Genomic DNA, 14055 nt, shown 5'->3' on the forward strand with positions numbered 1-14055 from the left:
AGTGATATCAATTTGAGGCAAGGATGGTGTGAGCTTCCCTTTGCTGCACGGGAGAACTAGAGAGAACTGGATGTCTATCACTTGAGGAAAGACTGTCCTATGACAACTTAGCTCTCCCTTTCAATATCTCCCCAATTTGACTGTTACAAAGCTAAGTATCTGACCTGTTCTTTAGAAACAGCCTCCTCCCTTGCTTGTGTCAAAAAGAAAGCTCAAAGCACGATGGAAATCAAGGAAGCAGGGATCCCCTCACAGCCCTAACCACAGTTGAAATTACTTACCAAAAATCAGCCACCCAGGTCTTATGCTGGTTAGACCCCCCAGAAAGCTATTCAGAAACCATGTTAACACAAATTTGCCCCATGATCCTCCATGTTTGTGAGGCAATGAGCACATGGACACAGCTGTAGAAGAGACATTATTACAGCAGACTCGATGGTGAAAGCCGTCTGTGCCTGGCGTGTCTTACCTCATCATACATGAACTGAAGCGTCAGGGCCGACTTGCCAACCCCTCCACTGCCAACCATGATCACCTTGTGAAGGGCCAAGGAGCTCTGGCTCTTACTCTTGTTTGTGGCCATCCTGCTGGTTTTCTGCGGTTGCAACACACGAACAGAAGACCTAGTTGAAGAGCTGCCAATGAACAAGACAAAGACTTAGAAGCATTTTGATTTCTACCCAACTAAAATGAAATGAAATCCACATGCACCAGAAAAGCCTAACCCAGAAATTCCGACAGAGAAATAAATCTTCAAGGTTCCACGCAGAGATAAAACAACCCCTCCAACGACCCCACATGTCATGTACCACAGCAGAGCCAGAGAGAAAGCAGGACAGAAAGAGGGAAAAAATGGGTATGCACATCCAACGCCTGTATTGCTGGGTGGGTGGGGGAAGACAACCTGCCACTAGAAATCAATATATCCTCAATATGAAATCAATATATGATTTCATATTGATATATGATATATGAAATCAATATATCCTCAAAAGTGCTTCACTGAGGTGGAGTGACCACAGAGCTCCAAGTCCCACTTTCCACCCCTACTCCAAGTTATCTGGTACCCCAGAGAACACCAGCACTCAGGGACCTGAGCCTCCACCTCTTTATTCTACTCCTCACCTCCCCTTGTACCTCTACCTACAGCACACACACTCACACAGCCCCCCACACAGGCCATGGAGGTGCTCGGGAAGGGGATGAGTAAATGCAGTTTTTATAATAAGCACCCCTTCGTGGCACATGACAGAGTTAAAAGAAGGAGAACTAAACTATTTTCTCCAAGTGTATTTAAAGTGGTGAACTAAAGTGAGTTAAAATTTCCTATAATAACAATTGATTAGTCAAAATCAGTTTAACATCAGATGTGAGATAAAGGGGCAAGAATCCCTGGAATTAGTGGGAAGACAAAATTTTCCAAATAAGTAAATTTAACAGATACCTGGAACTTATTTTAACCCCAGTGCCAATTTTTATTTTAACTAACGTGTATGGAAAAGCCTATTTCACATATACCACAGGGTAAGGAAAAGGGCGTGGGGCTGGGCATCTCATGGTTCATGAGCCTGGGTCTGCCATCAGTGAGCTGTGAGACTTAGAACTATTTGATTTCTCCAAGCCAGTTTTTTATCTGCAAAAACCAACCATCCCTACCTTGCAGGATTCTCCTGAGGATTAAATGAGACAACATATGTGAACGACCTAAGCACAGTACCTAGCACCCAGTAGAAACTAAATAAAGGCTGGTTTCCTTCCTAGCAAATTCTAACTTTTTAAAATTTTAAATTTTTTTCTAATTACAATATGACAGGCTCCTATTTCCATTACTGCTGACCAGGTAACTTGAAAACACCACCACTAGAACAATAAATTAATATACATAGCACACACATAAATCATCCAGGCAAAATAAAACAACATTGCTTTAGATCAGTGGCTTCCATCCTTGGCTGCACAATGGAAATCACTTGGGAGCTTTAAAAACATCCTGATGCGTGGGTGTCACCCCAGAGCCTCTGATGGAATTGGCCTGGCATGCAGCCTCGGCATGGGGACTTCTAAAAGCTTTCCAGGTGATTATAGTGGACATCCAAGGTTGAAAAGTTCTCTTACATACACAGCTGAGCTCAAAAGAAAGTAAGAAATCCCCATGTAGGGCAAAAACAATCAGGGCAGTAAGAGCTGCTATTCCTGGAGTCCTGAATAGCTGCTGTTCTTGGTAACTTCGGATTTAACAAACACATAGGGCTAGGAGATCAGCTGCCCAGACCAAGTGGGAGTTAGAACTGAGACCTCTTTTCAATTGAGAACTGAGAAGCCAAGGCCCTTGGGGGAACACACCTACAGGTAAAAAATGGACTAGAAAAACATTTGTTGACCAACAGGGGACAATGACAAGGAATTTTGTTTGACTGAGCCCCAGCTGCATGGAAGTGTACCCAGAAAATCTGTGACCACAGCATTTCTCCAAAGCCAAGAAATTAACATAAAAAGCAGTCCCAGGCTGGTCATGGTGCTGGAGCACAAGGCAGAGTGATAAACAAAACCTCTCTGGGAAGACAACATGCAGTAAAACAGAGCAGGATAGTCATAGCTAAAACCCACAGATAGGAGCCCACAATTGCAACCTATGACCCACCTAAGAAAATCACCATACACAGGAGTCCACATCCATAACAAGTAGGACTTTTCAGACAACTATTATAAAAAGTATAATTTGAGCATTTTTTAAAAAACCAAAATCAAAATGTTAGAAAAATGACATTATCAAAAGACCAGGAGTTGAACAAGAACTGCTCTGAATGTCTAAAATATTTTTTTAAGTATTTAAAACAAAAAGTTATAAAACTATAGAAAAGGGAGGGGTGCCTGGGTGGCTCAGTCATTAAGCATATGCCTTCGGCTCAGGTCATGATCCCAGGGTCCTGGGATCGAGCCCCGTATCAGGTTCTCTGCTCGGTGGGAAGCCTGCTTCTCCCTCTCCTGCTCCCCCTGCTTGTGTTCCCTCTCTCGCTGTGTCTCTGTCAAATAAATAAATAAAATCTTTAAAAAAAAAAAAAAAACTATAGAAAGGGGGAAAAACCTATCATTTTTTCCTCTACCTATCTTTGGCTCATTGCCTGGGGCCCTGCAGATTTAACTGACAAAAAACAGATTAACAGAGAAAAACAAACAGGAGCTTAGTCCTGTGCATCTCACATACACATACAACTCAGTGATGAGTAACTCAAAGGGGCGGTTAGAACTTTGGCTTACATAGCATCTTAACAAAATAATAAATTTTGTAGAGAAGTGACAAGATCAAAAAACAAAGGACTTTGCACTTATAGGGGCAACAAATCGTGGGAAGGCAAATACTATATAAGGGAAACTGATGGATGCTAAGAGCTGGTGAGTATGGTGTGTTATGCACGTTCCCCCAGTGCCTTCTCTAGGCTGGTAAGTTTAGAGCTCTCAAGTGATTCAGAATAGCCCTGCCCTTCCTGGTAGAGAGGGGGAGGCACAGAATTTTATTTTGGTCTTACTTTTCAACTGCCTTCAGCTCAAAATAATCCTATGTCAAAGCGACATATTTTGGGATAGCATACTCTGAACCCTTTCAATGTTCAATAGAAAATTTAGGAAATAGGGGCTTCTGGCTGGCTCAGTGGAGAATGCGACTCTTGATCTCGGGGCTATGAGTTCGAGCCCCATGTTAGGTGCAGAGATTATTTAAAAATAAAATCTTCAAAAAATAAATAAATTTAGGAAATATCTAAACTATCTTTAAAAGAGAAAAAAAATCACTTACGTTTCTGCCAACCAGAGATAATTCACTATTAACAGATTTCCTGCCAGTATTCTAATCTATATATTCCTATATTTAAAACCTATTTGAGATCATATTTGTGAAGTGTGGCATGTTATCTCTCACGTATTATATCCATCTGTCTTCTTAGAGCAGACTGAACATAATTAAATCTTTCCTTGATGATTTAAGGACCATCCTCAGCATGAGATCAGTTATGTGAGCAGCCTTGGGCTGCTGTGAGTAGAATCGGATGTCTGCTCATTCTGCCCCCTTCCACGGGACCTCAGCTTACTTACTTCCCTATGCCAGGCCTTCTTCCCACTGCTCTTATTCTAATTATGTGCTTTTTAATAAGTGTTCTAAGCAATTAACTAGATAATTAAGCACATTTGAATTGTGACTAAAATAGAATAAATGGGATAAGGCATGGGCCTCCCCAAAAGGCTTCACTTTAGGAAAGTGAAACAGCTTTTGGCCTAATTTCTGGTCCACAAGTGTTTCCCAGAGAGCTCAGGTTGGTGCATGAGGTTGGAACCTCCAGACCATCCATCACACAATTTCTCTGAAGCAACCTTGCTTCTATGAATTATTACAATTGTATGAAAATGGAGAAATAATCTTCCAGGTTGGGATGGGGGAGGCTTTCAAACCCATGTAGACATCTATCTAATTCTGAGCTGTTATTTTCCAAAAACAAAGTCAATTTCTCTACAGGAAACCATAATAAATGAACTGAAGACTATTCAGCAGGTTTAAAGATATCTGCCAAAGTATCTGTGCTCAAAGCTCAAAAACTGAAATAACCACGGTGGATATTTCCAACCCACATAACCACTTTGGTCAACTTGACCTGATGAAGGGAAAGATGGGAGAAACGCAGAAGGGCCAGCCAAGTGCCCATCACCAAACCAATCCTGGAAACTGGAAATGCTGGCCTCCATGCTCCTGACACTGGAAATAAAAAAACCCTATTTGTTTAAGCCACTGTTAGTCTACATATTGTTGTTGTTTTTTGTTCTTACTGGTACCAAAAGTGTTCCAGAAACCTTCCTGGTTTTTAACTCAAGAAACTCCAAGTCTAGTGATTCGGACAGATTAGTAAACAATCACAGTACAGGAAAAAAAATTCTGTGGCAGAAGAATGATGCAAGGGGTGCTCTGGGAACACAGAGGAGAGACATCTAAATCAGACTAGAAGGTCAGGGAAATTCTCCTAAAGGGAGCAATATAGGAACTGGGATTTGAAAGAGCCTACTCAATAAAGAGAGGAAAAGAAATAACAGGAAGAAAACAAATCAGCACGGTTTAGGAAGTGCGCGTTGATGATTTAATGTTTGTAACTGATATGCCTAGCCAATAAATGTGTTCTTAAAAAATAATACAAGTATCCTTTTTTCCCAACATTTTGTTATGAAAAGTTTCGACCTTTCAGCAAAGTTGAACGAACTGCACAACGAGTCCATATAACTGCCACCTGGATTTTCCAATGAGCGTTTTTTTCCATTTGCTTTACCACAAAACCCCGCCATCTGGCATCCCTCTCCCTACCCATCAGTCCATCTTATTTTTTGATGAATTTCCATGTAAGCTATAGACATCAGTACACTTCATCCCTGACTTTGGCGGAGACATCATTTTTTTACAAAGCAATCATATCCCCCCGCCCCCCACTGCCTTCACTAACAATTTCAGAACTCTCTCTAAGGGGTTAGCAATCCTCCTAAATCACTTCAACAAACTATTTGGGTTCGTGGCCAATACATGAAGCCACAATGCAGACCTTTCATGAGGGGAATTCAGGCCCGTAACACCAAGTCGTGGCATGGCGCTCTCTCTAGGTCAGAAGTCTTTACAGGGGACTTGAGAAACATACCAGTGAACACCCTTTAGTAGGTCTCTACTTACTAACAAGAAACTTCATTTTTGTCCAAAAAACATTTAGGTACTACTTTGTGCCAAGCCGTGGGTCTCTGCCCTTAGAAAACGTAATCCCCTAAGGTGAGACATACAACTAAAGCATCTTAATATAATTTCCCCCATGCAATGATGAAGATGTACAAGGTATGATGGAAAGAATAATGAACCCTGGGGAAAGAGAATCAGGAAAGGCTTCAGAATTGAAAGAATTCACTCAACAGATGGGGGTGAGAGAGGGGAGCTTTCCATGCATAATTGAGAACACACAGTAAGGAACAAAGGCATGAAACATCATAGCGGGTACCAGGTATGTGGTGGGGAAGTGACTGGGTGAGGAGTCCCCAAAGAGAGACATGTTCATCTACAAATGGGCCTAAGATGCCATCTTAAGAAACCTCCCCCGGAGGAAATGTGAAGCCATTGCAAGGTGTGTCCTTCACCCAGTCAGTGTGTAAGGCATTGGATCAATAAGAATAAGCACACACATTCCCATAGAGAAAAATGACCCACTCCAAACTAAAAAAGCTTCATTCAGATGGTTGGGCAGGGAGGAAAGGGTTGGGAAGTGCTTTTTCTATGTCGTGTTCTATGATACATTAATATGAAATAGGACTCTCTACCACTCAGCATTAATTCAAAGACCAGAACCCATTCACTTGCAAGGTAAAGTGTTTATAGCAAATCACAATATATAAACCACACAAATGCATGTTAGGAGGAAGGAGTGATTTCTAGTGAACCTTAGTCCCATAGGCTAATATAATCATTAGTCTTTTGTTAAACTGAGGCTAGCAGAAAATGAGTTGGTAGGTAGAGTCAAAATGCCACCTTGTCTGTATCACAGGGTTGTCAAGAAAATCAAATGAGGGGGCCCTGGGTGGCTCTATCGTTAAGCGTCTGGCTTCGGCTCAGGTCATGATCCCCGGGTCCTGGGATCGAGCCCTACATCGGGCTCCCTGCTTGGCAGAGAGCCTGCTTCTCCCTCTCCCACTCCCCCTGCTTGTGTTCCCTCTCTCACTGTCTCTCTCTGTCAAATAAATAAAATCTTTAAAAAAAAAAAAAAAAGGAAAATCAAGTGAGAATTTGAAAATGGAGAGGAAAACTTACACCTCCAGGCGCCCTCATAAAATTCAAGTGTCCCAGGTAATATGGCCCACAAAAGCACATGGGAAACTCTCAAACACTGTACACAGGCAAAGAATTGCACTCGATACTTTTTTTCCAGACAATATAACTTGAAGGCAACCTAGATATATACTTCAGTCTCTCAAAAAATTATCCATGTTTTTTATTTAAATTCAATTAGCCAACATATAGTACATTTGATATAATGTTCAATGATTCATCAGTTGCCTATAACACCCAGTGCTCATCACATCACGTGCCCTCTTAATGCCCATCACCCAGTTACCCCATCCCCACCCCCCTCCCTTTCCACAACCCTCAGTTTGTTTCCCCGGAGTCAAGAGTCTCTCATGGTTTGTCTCATGTCTTTAATCCATTAAATAACAATCAAGAAGGAGAACAATCCTAAATCTGGGACAATTTAAGCACCAAAGTAATCAAGGACAGTAATAAAAACAGACCATTGAAAAATTAGGAATTCGTGAATCCATACCTAGGATAAGTATTAAGTAAACAAGGGAAGAGGCAGGGCTCTTGCTTCCAGCAGAACGTCAAAGGCAGGCTGATAAATGTAGAGGGTGCTGAGTTGGAATTCAACATTTTGTGACTATCATAGTAAAGACTGGTGCACGCAAGAATCATTAATAGAAATCTAAAGGGGAGATCTGGATGAGGAACAGGATATTTGCATGGTCTTAAAGTGTCTCCATACATTACTTATGAATCAGAATCTGCATTTAAACAAGCAGCGCTGTTTACGTGTCAAGGCAAATCCCAAATTATTCATACCACTTCCTGTTACAATCCAAATTCGGCACAATCTGATCTAAATTAGGGTCATGAAGCACCCTCCCAAAAAACACCAGCGCTCTCAAATATGAAGTAACACAGGAAACAGATGGACTGCAGGGATTGTAATGAAAAAGTAAAACACGATTACACTGTCTACTCAGTAGACGTCATTTCCACTATATTGAAAATCGACATGGAATCATATTTTTTAGCATCTAACACCAAATTATTCAATAGTTGTAACCAAATAATCAAGCTGAGGGACCGTACACAAGCGCGCCGGTGTGTGGTGACAGCACCTCACTTCCTGCGTTGAAGCCCAATATCACTGTCATCCTAATGACACCCAAACTTGTGGTTATCGGAACAGTCTCACAGGCACACCTGGGAGGGGGAGATACTGGTTATTCCTATGTATGTTGCCAGGATCTAGAACTCTGACCTCCAGTGGATTAGAGACCTAGAACCGCCCAGAGGATAAAGAAAGGAATGAATGAATAATGAGGGAAGAGTTTTAAGAAATGAAGACAAGGAGGGGCGCCTGGGTGGCTCAGTCGTTAAGCGTCTGCCTTCGGCTCAGGTCATGATCCCAGGGTCCTGGGATCGAGCCCCGCATCGGGCTCCCTGCTCAGCGGGGAGCCTGCTTCTCCCTCTCCCACGCCCCCTGCTTGTGTTCCCTCTCTCGCTGTGTCTCTCTCTGTCAAATAAATAAATAAAATCTTTAAAAAAAAAAAAAAAGAAATGAAAACAAGGATACATTTTAAACGATTTTCCATGACATGTACTATGCCACACTTCTCATCAATGTTCCATGAAGGAAATAGTGTCTTGAGTGTTCTATTGTGAACATTGATTCTAGAAGATACATCATTAAAATAGCAGCCCTCCCCAGAGGTTCTTTTTATGGCTTAATAATAAATGCTGTGAGCTACAAAAGTAATAGTAATTTAAAAATAAATCTGCACACACGCAGACACACCCTCAGGAACCAAGATGAAGACACTGGTCAAAGACGGACAATTAAAGATCAGTAAAGATAGTAACTGCAATGGATTGAAATAGATCGAATTTGTTCACAATACTTTGCACCTTACTGGTCACCTTTGGAGGACTAGGAAAACAACTCATTATTTTGAAAATTGGTAAATACAGGGAAAGAATTAAAAAACGCATCATGCTTCTCCTATACACGGTACTATCGGATGACTAAATACAGCCGATTCTTGAACAACATGGGGGCACTGGGGCACCGACCCTCCTGCACAATCGAAACTCTACGTATAACTTTTGACTCCCCAAAAACTTTACTACCAATAGCTGACTACTGACTAGAGCCTTACCAATAACATGAACACTCAAGTAACACATATTTCATATGCTATATGTATTCCATACTGTATTCTTAAAATAAAGCTAGAGAAAATGTTAAGAAAATCATAAGGAAGAGAAAATACATTTACAGCACTATACTGTATTTATGGAGAAAAATCCGCATATAAGCGGACCTGCGCAGTTCAGACCCGTGTTGTTGAAGGGTCAACTGTAACAGATGAAGCAACACTTCCCTTCACAAAATCTTCTAACAAATCAAGGAATGACAAAACTTGGGCTATCACCATTTTGCAATTCCTCACGGATTAAGAAAATCTAGGCTCTAAGCATCAAAGGCTGCTAACATTACCAAAAAAAAAAAAAATGACAAGTTGACATTACGAGCACCTTGAAAAAGACAACCATCAATGATGTAGTTTTGTGAAGAAAGCATCTATACCTAACTGCTGACTTATGGGAAACACAGGAGACAGGAATATGGTGAGCATCACCACAGAGACATACCATCAGCAACATAAAATCTGGAGGAAGCTCTATGGAATAAGCCACCCAGTTTCTTCAACAAATAAATTGCAAGAAGAGAGACAGAGAGGGAACCTATAAATTACAAGAACTAAGAGACATAAAGTGAGCAAAACATACAGACTTCAGTTTGGATCCTAAACATATAAGAAAACTGGGGAATCTGAATGTTGACTGGATTTGATAATATTAAGGAAATATTATTTTGAAATATCTCAAGTAACTTAATGTAACCTCATTACAAATAAAGTGAAATGACATAAGGAATTTGCTTCAGTTATCAAGGCGGAAGGGAGTTGGGATACAGATGAAATAAGACTGGCCATGAATTGATAATTATCAAAGCTGACTGATGGGTATAAGGTAGCGGGTTACACTGTTCTCTGCACTTTCATACATGTTTGAAAATGTCCACACTGTAAAATTTATAGAAAACAACAACAGAAATTTAGGTGCCTGGGTCCCACTCCCATAGAGATTCTAATTTAGGGGCATGGTGCTCTGACACTTAGCTTTCTTAGGCTCTCCAGATGACTCCAATTCATGCCCAGCTTTGAAAACCATTCCGCTGGACCTGAAACTCTTTGAGAACAGATTCTATCTTTTTTAACCACTGTTTCACTCATGACCTACCACAGAAAACACACTTAAATATTAATTGAATTCACTAACTAAGGTCGGAGCCATTTTCTCACCTTAATCCTGTAAGTAGAACACGCATCAGGATGGCACCATGAACCTACCTTCAAATGAAATTCTTATTTTCTATTAGTCAACAGTCTTACAATGAACACTCTCCTATCACCTTTGTTTTTGCAAGGGCCATGCTATGTTGCCATCTTAAGAAAACTGATATACTTTTCACAATCCGATTCAAAAATTTCTGTGAGTTTTCAAAAAAAAATTTTCATGTGAGTTTTCTAGTATCTGGGTGATGATGACAAAATATAATCAATCTAATGTCATCCCTAGAGGCATTTAGTTTTCAGTCAGTCCACAAGTGAATATTTTCCCCTTCCTATTTCCTTCCTAAATACAGACCCTTTTTCACACTACAGTCTCCTATGGATCTCCTGTTCTTCAAATTCAAGTACAATAATTTCCATAAATTCACTCTATGGTTTTAAAGTCTTCAGAAATAGGTGAGCCCTGGGTAAATTAGAAAGAATTTTTTTAAAAGATTGTCTGTCTTGGGAAAGCATAGAATTTTACCAAAGATAGGACAAAATAATGAAGACTTAAAATGATAGACTCACTTCAAATAATGAAATACATTTAAAGAAACAAAGTGATTCTGATTTGGGGCACCTGGGTGGCTCAGTAGTTGTTAAGCATCTGCCTTCAGCTCAGGTCATGGTCCCAGAGTCCTGGGATCGAGCCCTGCATCGGGCTCCCTGCTCAGCAGGAAGCCTGCTTCTCCCTCTCCCACTCCCCCTGCTTGTGTTCCCTCTCTCGCTGTGTCTCTCCCTGTCAAATAAATAAATAAAATCTTTTTAAAAAAAAAGTGATTCTGATTTGAAAATGTGTTCTTAGATTTTCACAAGTTAGAACAGAACAGAAACTCTAGAAACCAGGAAATATTTTTTTAAATACTTCACCAAATTCTATCAATATTTTTATTAAATCAGGTTTGGAAGATTGTTGGTACATCTGTAGCAACTTTTTGCAATCCTAGCTTGAATCATCCATAAAAACAAACGGATAAGCCATGTTACATCCTGAGTTCCAGCTGAAATGCTTAGTTTTGATGGGCATAGTCACAGGACTGAATTATGACAAAGGCTTCTATGAAGTCTTCCAGCTCTCCTCCAAGATAAAAAAGCAGAGGACTACTTAAAGTATGTTAAGTATATTAAGAATAATGGGCCCTTTTGGCAAACGTACATCAGTAAAAATGAGTTTAAAAAGATTTCACCAAATAACACACAACTTTATCCAAATACATAACTTAAGGTATTTACTGTCTGCCTAGCATCTCTTTTCTAGAAACTGCTCCCCTCCATCATCCACGTGGTTATTACAGGACCGGAGAGAGGGGTGAGGAAGATAAGACATGCCAGGTTAGTAGGTGGCCCCATCCCCTGGGACAAACCAACTGATCCCAAGGAGGGCGCCGGCCCCAAGCTAGGGAATGGGTACAAAACTGAGCAGCTAGGCCCATGACAGCTACAGCTGGGACCAGGAGCCCCCAGCAGAAGTAAGAGGGCAGCAGCCCTCCGGTGGCCCTTTGGACAATGCATTGCCCTTCCCAGAAGAAGCACCTGTTGATTGCTGAGATTTAGGAATGTCAAACTTGTGATTCTTTAAGAAATGCCAGAAATTTGGAATTTTATGTACAATCTCCCTTTTTAAATGTTAATAATTAAATCAGTTTTTAAAAGCACTGTGAGCAAACAAAGAATGTCTACAGGCCACTCATTTTTGCAAACTGGCAGCTATGTGTTTTGGCCAAGCAGCAAAAGCCGATCTACAGCAAGAAGGAGAGACAAAGCCAGCACATGGGGAGGAAACACAGGGATCATCTTGGCAGCATTCAGGGGGCTGGTTCCAGAGGCTCCCGAGTCCCAGCCGCATCCTTGGCCCCTTCCTGGGCTTGCTTTTTCATCTTTCCGCTGAGTCAGTGACATGTACTGGTGTCCACCCAATAAATTCCCCTTTGTGGTGTGAGCTCATGTACCTTACGTTACTATCACTTCCAACCAAGAGAGTCCCAACTGGCTATACGTAATGGCTTTGAAATACACATACAATTCAAGTCCAAGGAATCGGACCCAGGCAGGGCCAGAGGGAAAATATAATGACACAAAAATACTTCATTCTGCATGAATAAAGCATGAGCTCTACAAACAGCAACTCCAGCTGCAGGTGCTTCCAGGGAATTCAAATATTCTGCCCCCTTACAGGATTAGAACTCTTGTCCACAATGAAAGAAACCCCAACTGAAAGGAGCTTAAGCAAAACAATGATTTATTGGCTCACATAACCACGTGTCCGAGAATAAAGCCTGCTCCAGGGGCTCAGATGGAGTCTCCAGAACCCACTTGCTCTTCCCCCATCCCCAGGCTCCACCTCTCCCACTTCTCTACCTACTACTCTGCCCGCCTCACCCCCTCCCAACCCGGAGCCTTTTCACGGTTGACAACCGTATTCCTTCTCCTATAACTTTCAACTTAAATGTCACTTCCTCGGAGAGGCCTCCCAGGACCCCCGCACCTCAGGTAGACCCTCTCATCCTCCACGTCGGCCCCTTGGCTTCTTTCACTGCACTGATCACAACTTGCAATTCCTTTCATTTTCTGCTTATGGGCTTTTCCCTTATTTCTTCCATTATTAAGGATCCATGAGGCGGGGCTCCAGGTCTGCCCTTTGCCCTCTTATACTCTTGTACGGTAGGAATATTTCCCTCTTATCACATAAACCGTGCTGCAGCCTAAAGAACATAAAGTTGACCCAAACTATGGTCATCATAAAATCTAGAATGCTGTGTAAACTTAATACCTGGATTCACCCATATCTTATTTCCATTACTTATGGCCAAACACCTAAAAAGTTTAAGCCATCATTTCCTTGTTTCACAAGCCAAGTTGGACAAATGGATGACATGAATTTCTATTTTTTAAGCTTTATGGATTTATCACTAATGACTTTGACTCTCTTAAGGTTGTCATTTAAATATGTATTTGAACTTATTATGGGGTTGTCATTATTAATTATAACACAGGCCCTTAAAACAGAGACTTCCAGATCAAGTAAAGTAAGTTTATTTATTAAACAAGTTTCAGAGTAAACAAAAAATTGTCGACTTGGGGTCTGGTATTTCAATACAATAGGCCAACTCCCCACGGTTATACCAAGGACACTATAAAAATGAGGGCAACCTAGTACTCATAAGAATCCCATCATTTCACCCACTGATGTAAATAAGGATTTCTGAAAGGATTTTTGAACCTCTGTTACTCAATTGGCAGTGCCTTTTCGGACTGACCATCTCTCCTAGGACTTCACATTCTGAGAAAGGGGCACAGGCCCTTACAGGGACGAGCACAATGTGATGGGCTAAGCGACCGGAATAACATGTGACGTGGCTCAGAGCCCCTCAGCTCCAGGTACTGCTGGTCACCTGGTAAAGAATGTGTATCGGTTAGTGAACAATCTCTCCACAGACAAACTCACTAGGGCTGCTGCTGAACCTCTGCTAAATCTTTCTATTAAATGAAGACACTCAGTCTTGACTTCTCGATTTGGTAAACTTGTGTTTTCTTACTGCTTTTCATTGACTAGGGCCCTCCAGCAGTGAGAGTCCCGGGAAGACACAACTGAAGTCATCAGAGTTCTCTCTTTCTGTGTGCTCAGCCTTGCCGACACATACTTACTTAAAGAAGGAAACTCAATTCTCCCTCCCCTTGTACAACTGCTATTGTCATTAGCACCAGTGGATAGAATATTTTTATACTGTCGTACACATATGACTCAGTTTCCATGTCTATAAAAATAAGGAAGTTGAATTCAATGATCTAAGTTCCTTTCCAGTCTTTTGCTGGTTTTTTCTGAAACTAAATCTGCAAAACAACTTC

General features: G+C 41.2%; 1 protein-coding gene across 2 annotated transcripts in view; it reads right to left on the reverse strand.

The window, feature by feature from the left end:
- Positions 1–14055, reverse strand: part of RALB (RAS like proto-oncogene B) — a 44513-nt gene that overhangs the window by 19173 nt on the left and 11285 nt on the right. For both annotated transcript variants that reach the window (XM_045869015.3, XM_045869016.3), the window contains one exon: positions 470–635. In XM_045869015.3, coding sequence (XP_045724971.1) covers positions 470–583 — 114 coding nt within the window. In that variant the 5' untranslated portion in view covers positions 584–635. The remainder of the gene's footprint in view (positions 1–469; positions 636–14055) is intronic.

The sequence above is a fragment of the Mirounga angustirostris genome, unplaced genomic scaffold (genome assembly GCF_029215605.1).
Source record: "Mirounga angustirostris isolate CCGP_5_RB_7025 unplaced genomic scaffold, mMirAng1.0.hap1 SCAF_3, whole genome shotgun sequence".
Lineage (NCBI taxonomy): Eukaryota > Metazoa > Chordata > Mammalia > Carnivora > Phocidae > Mirounga > Mirounga angustirostris.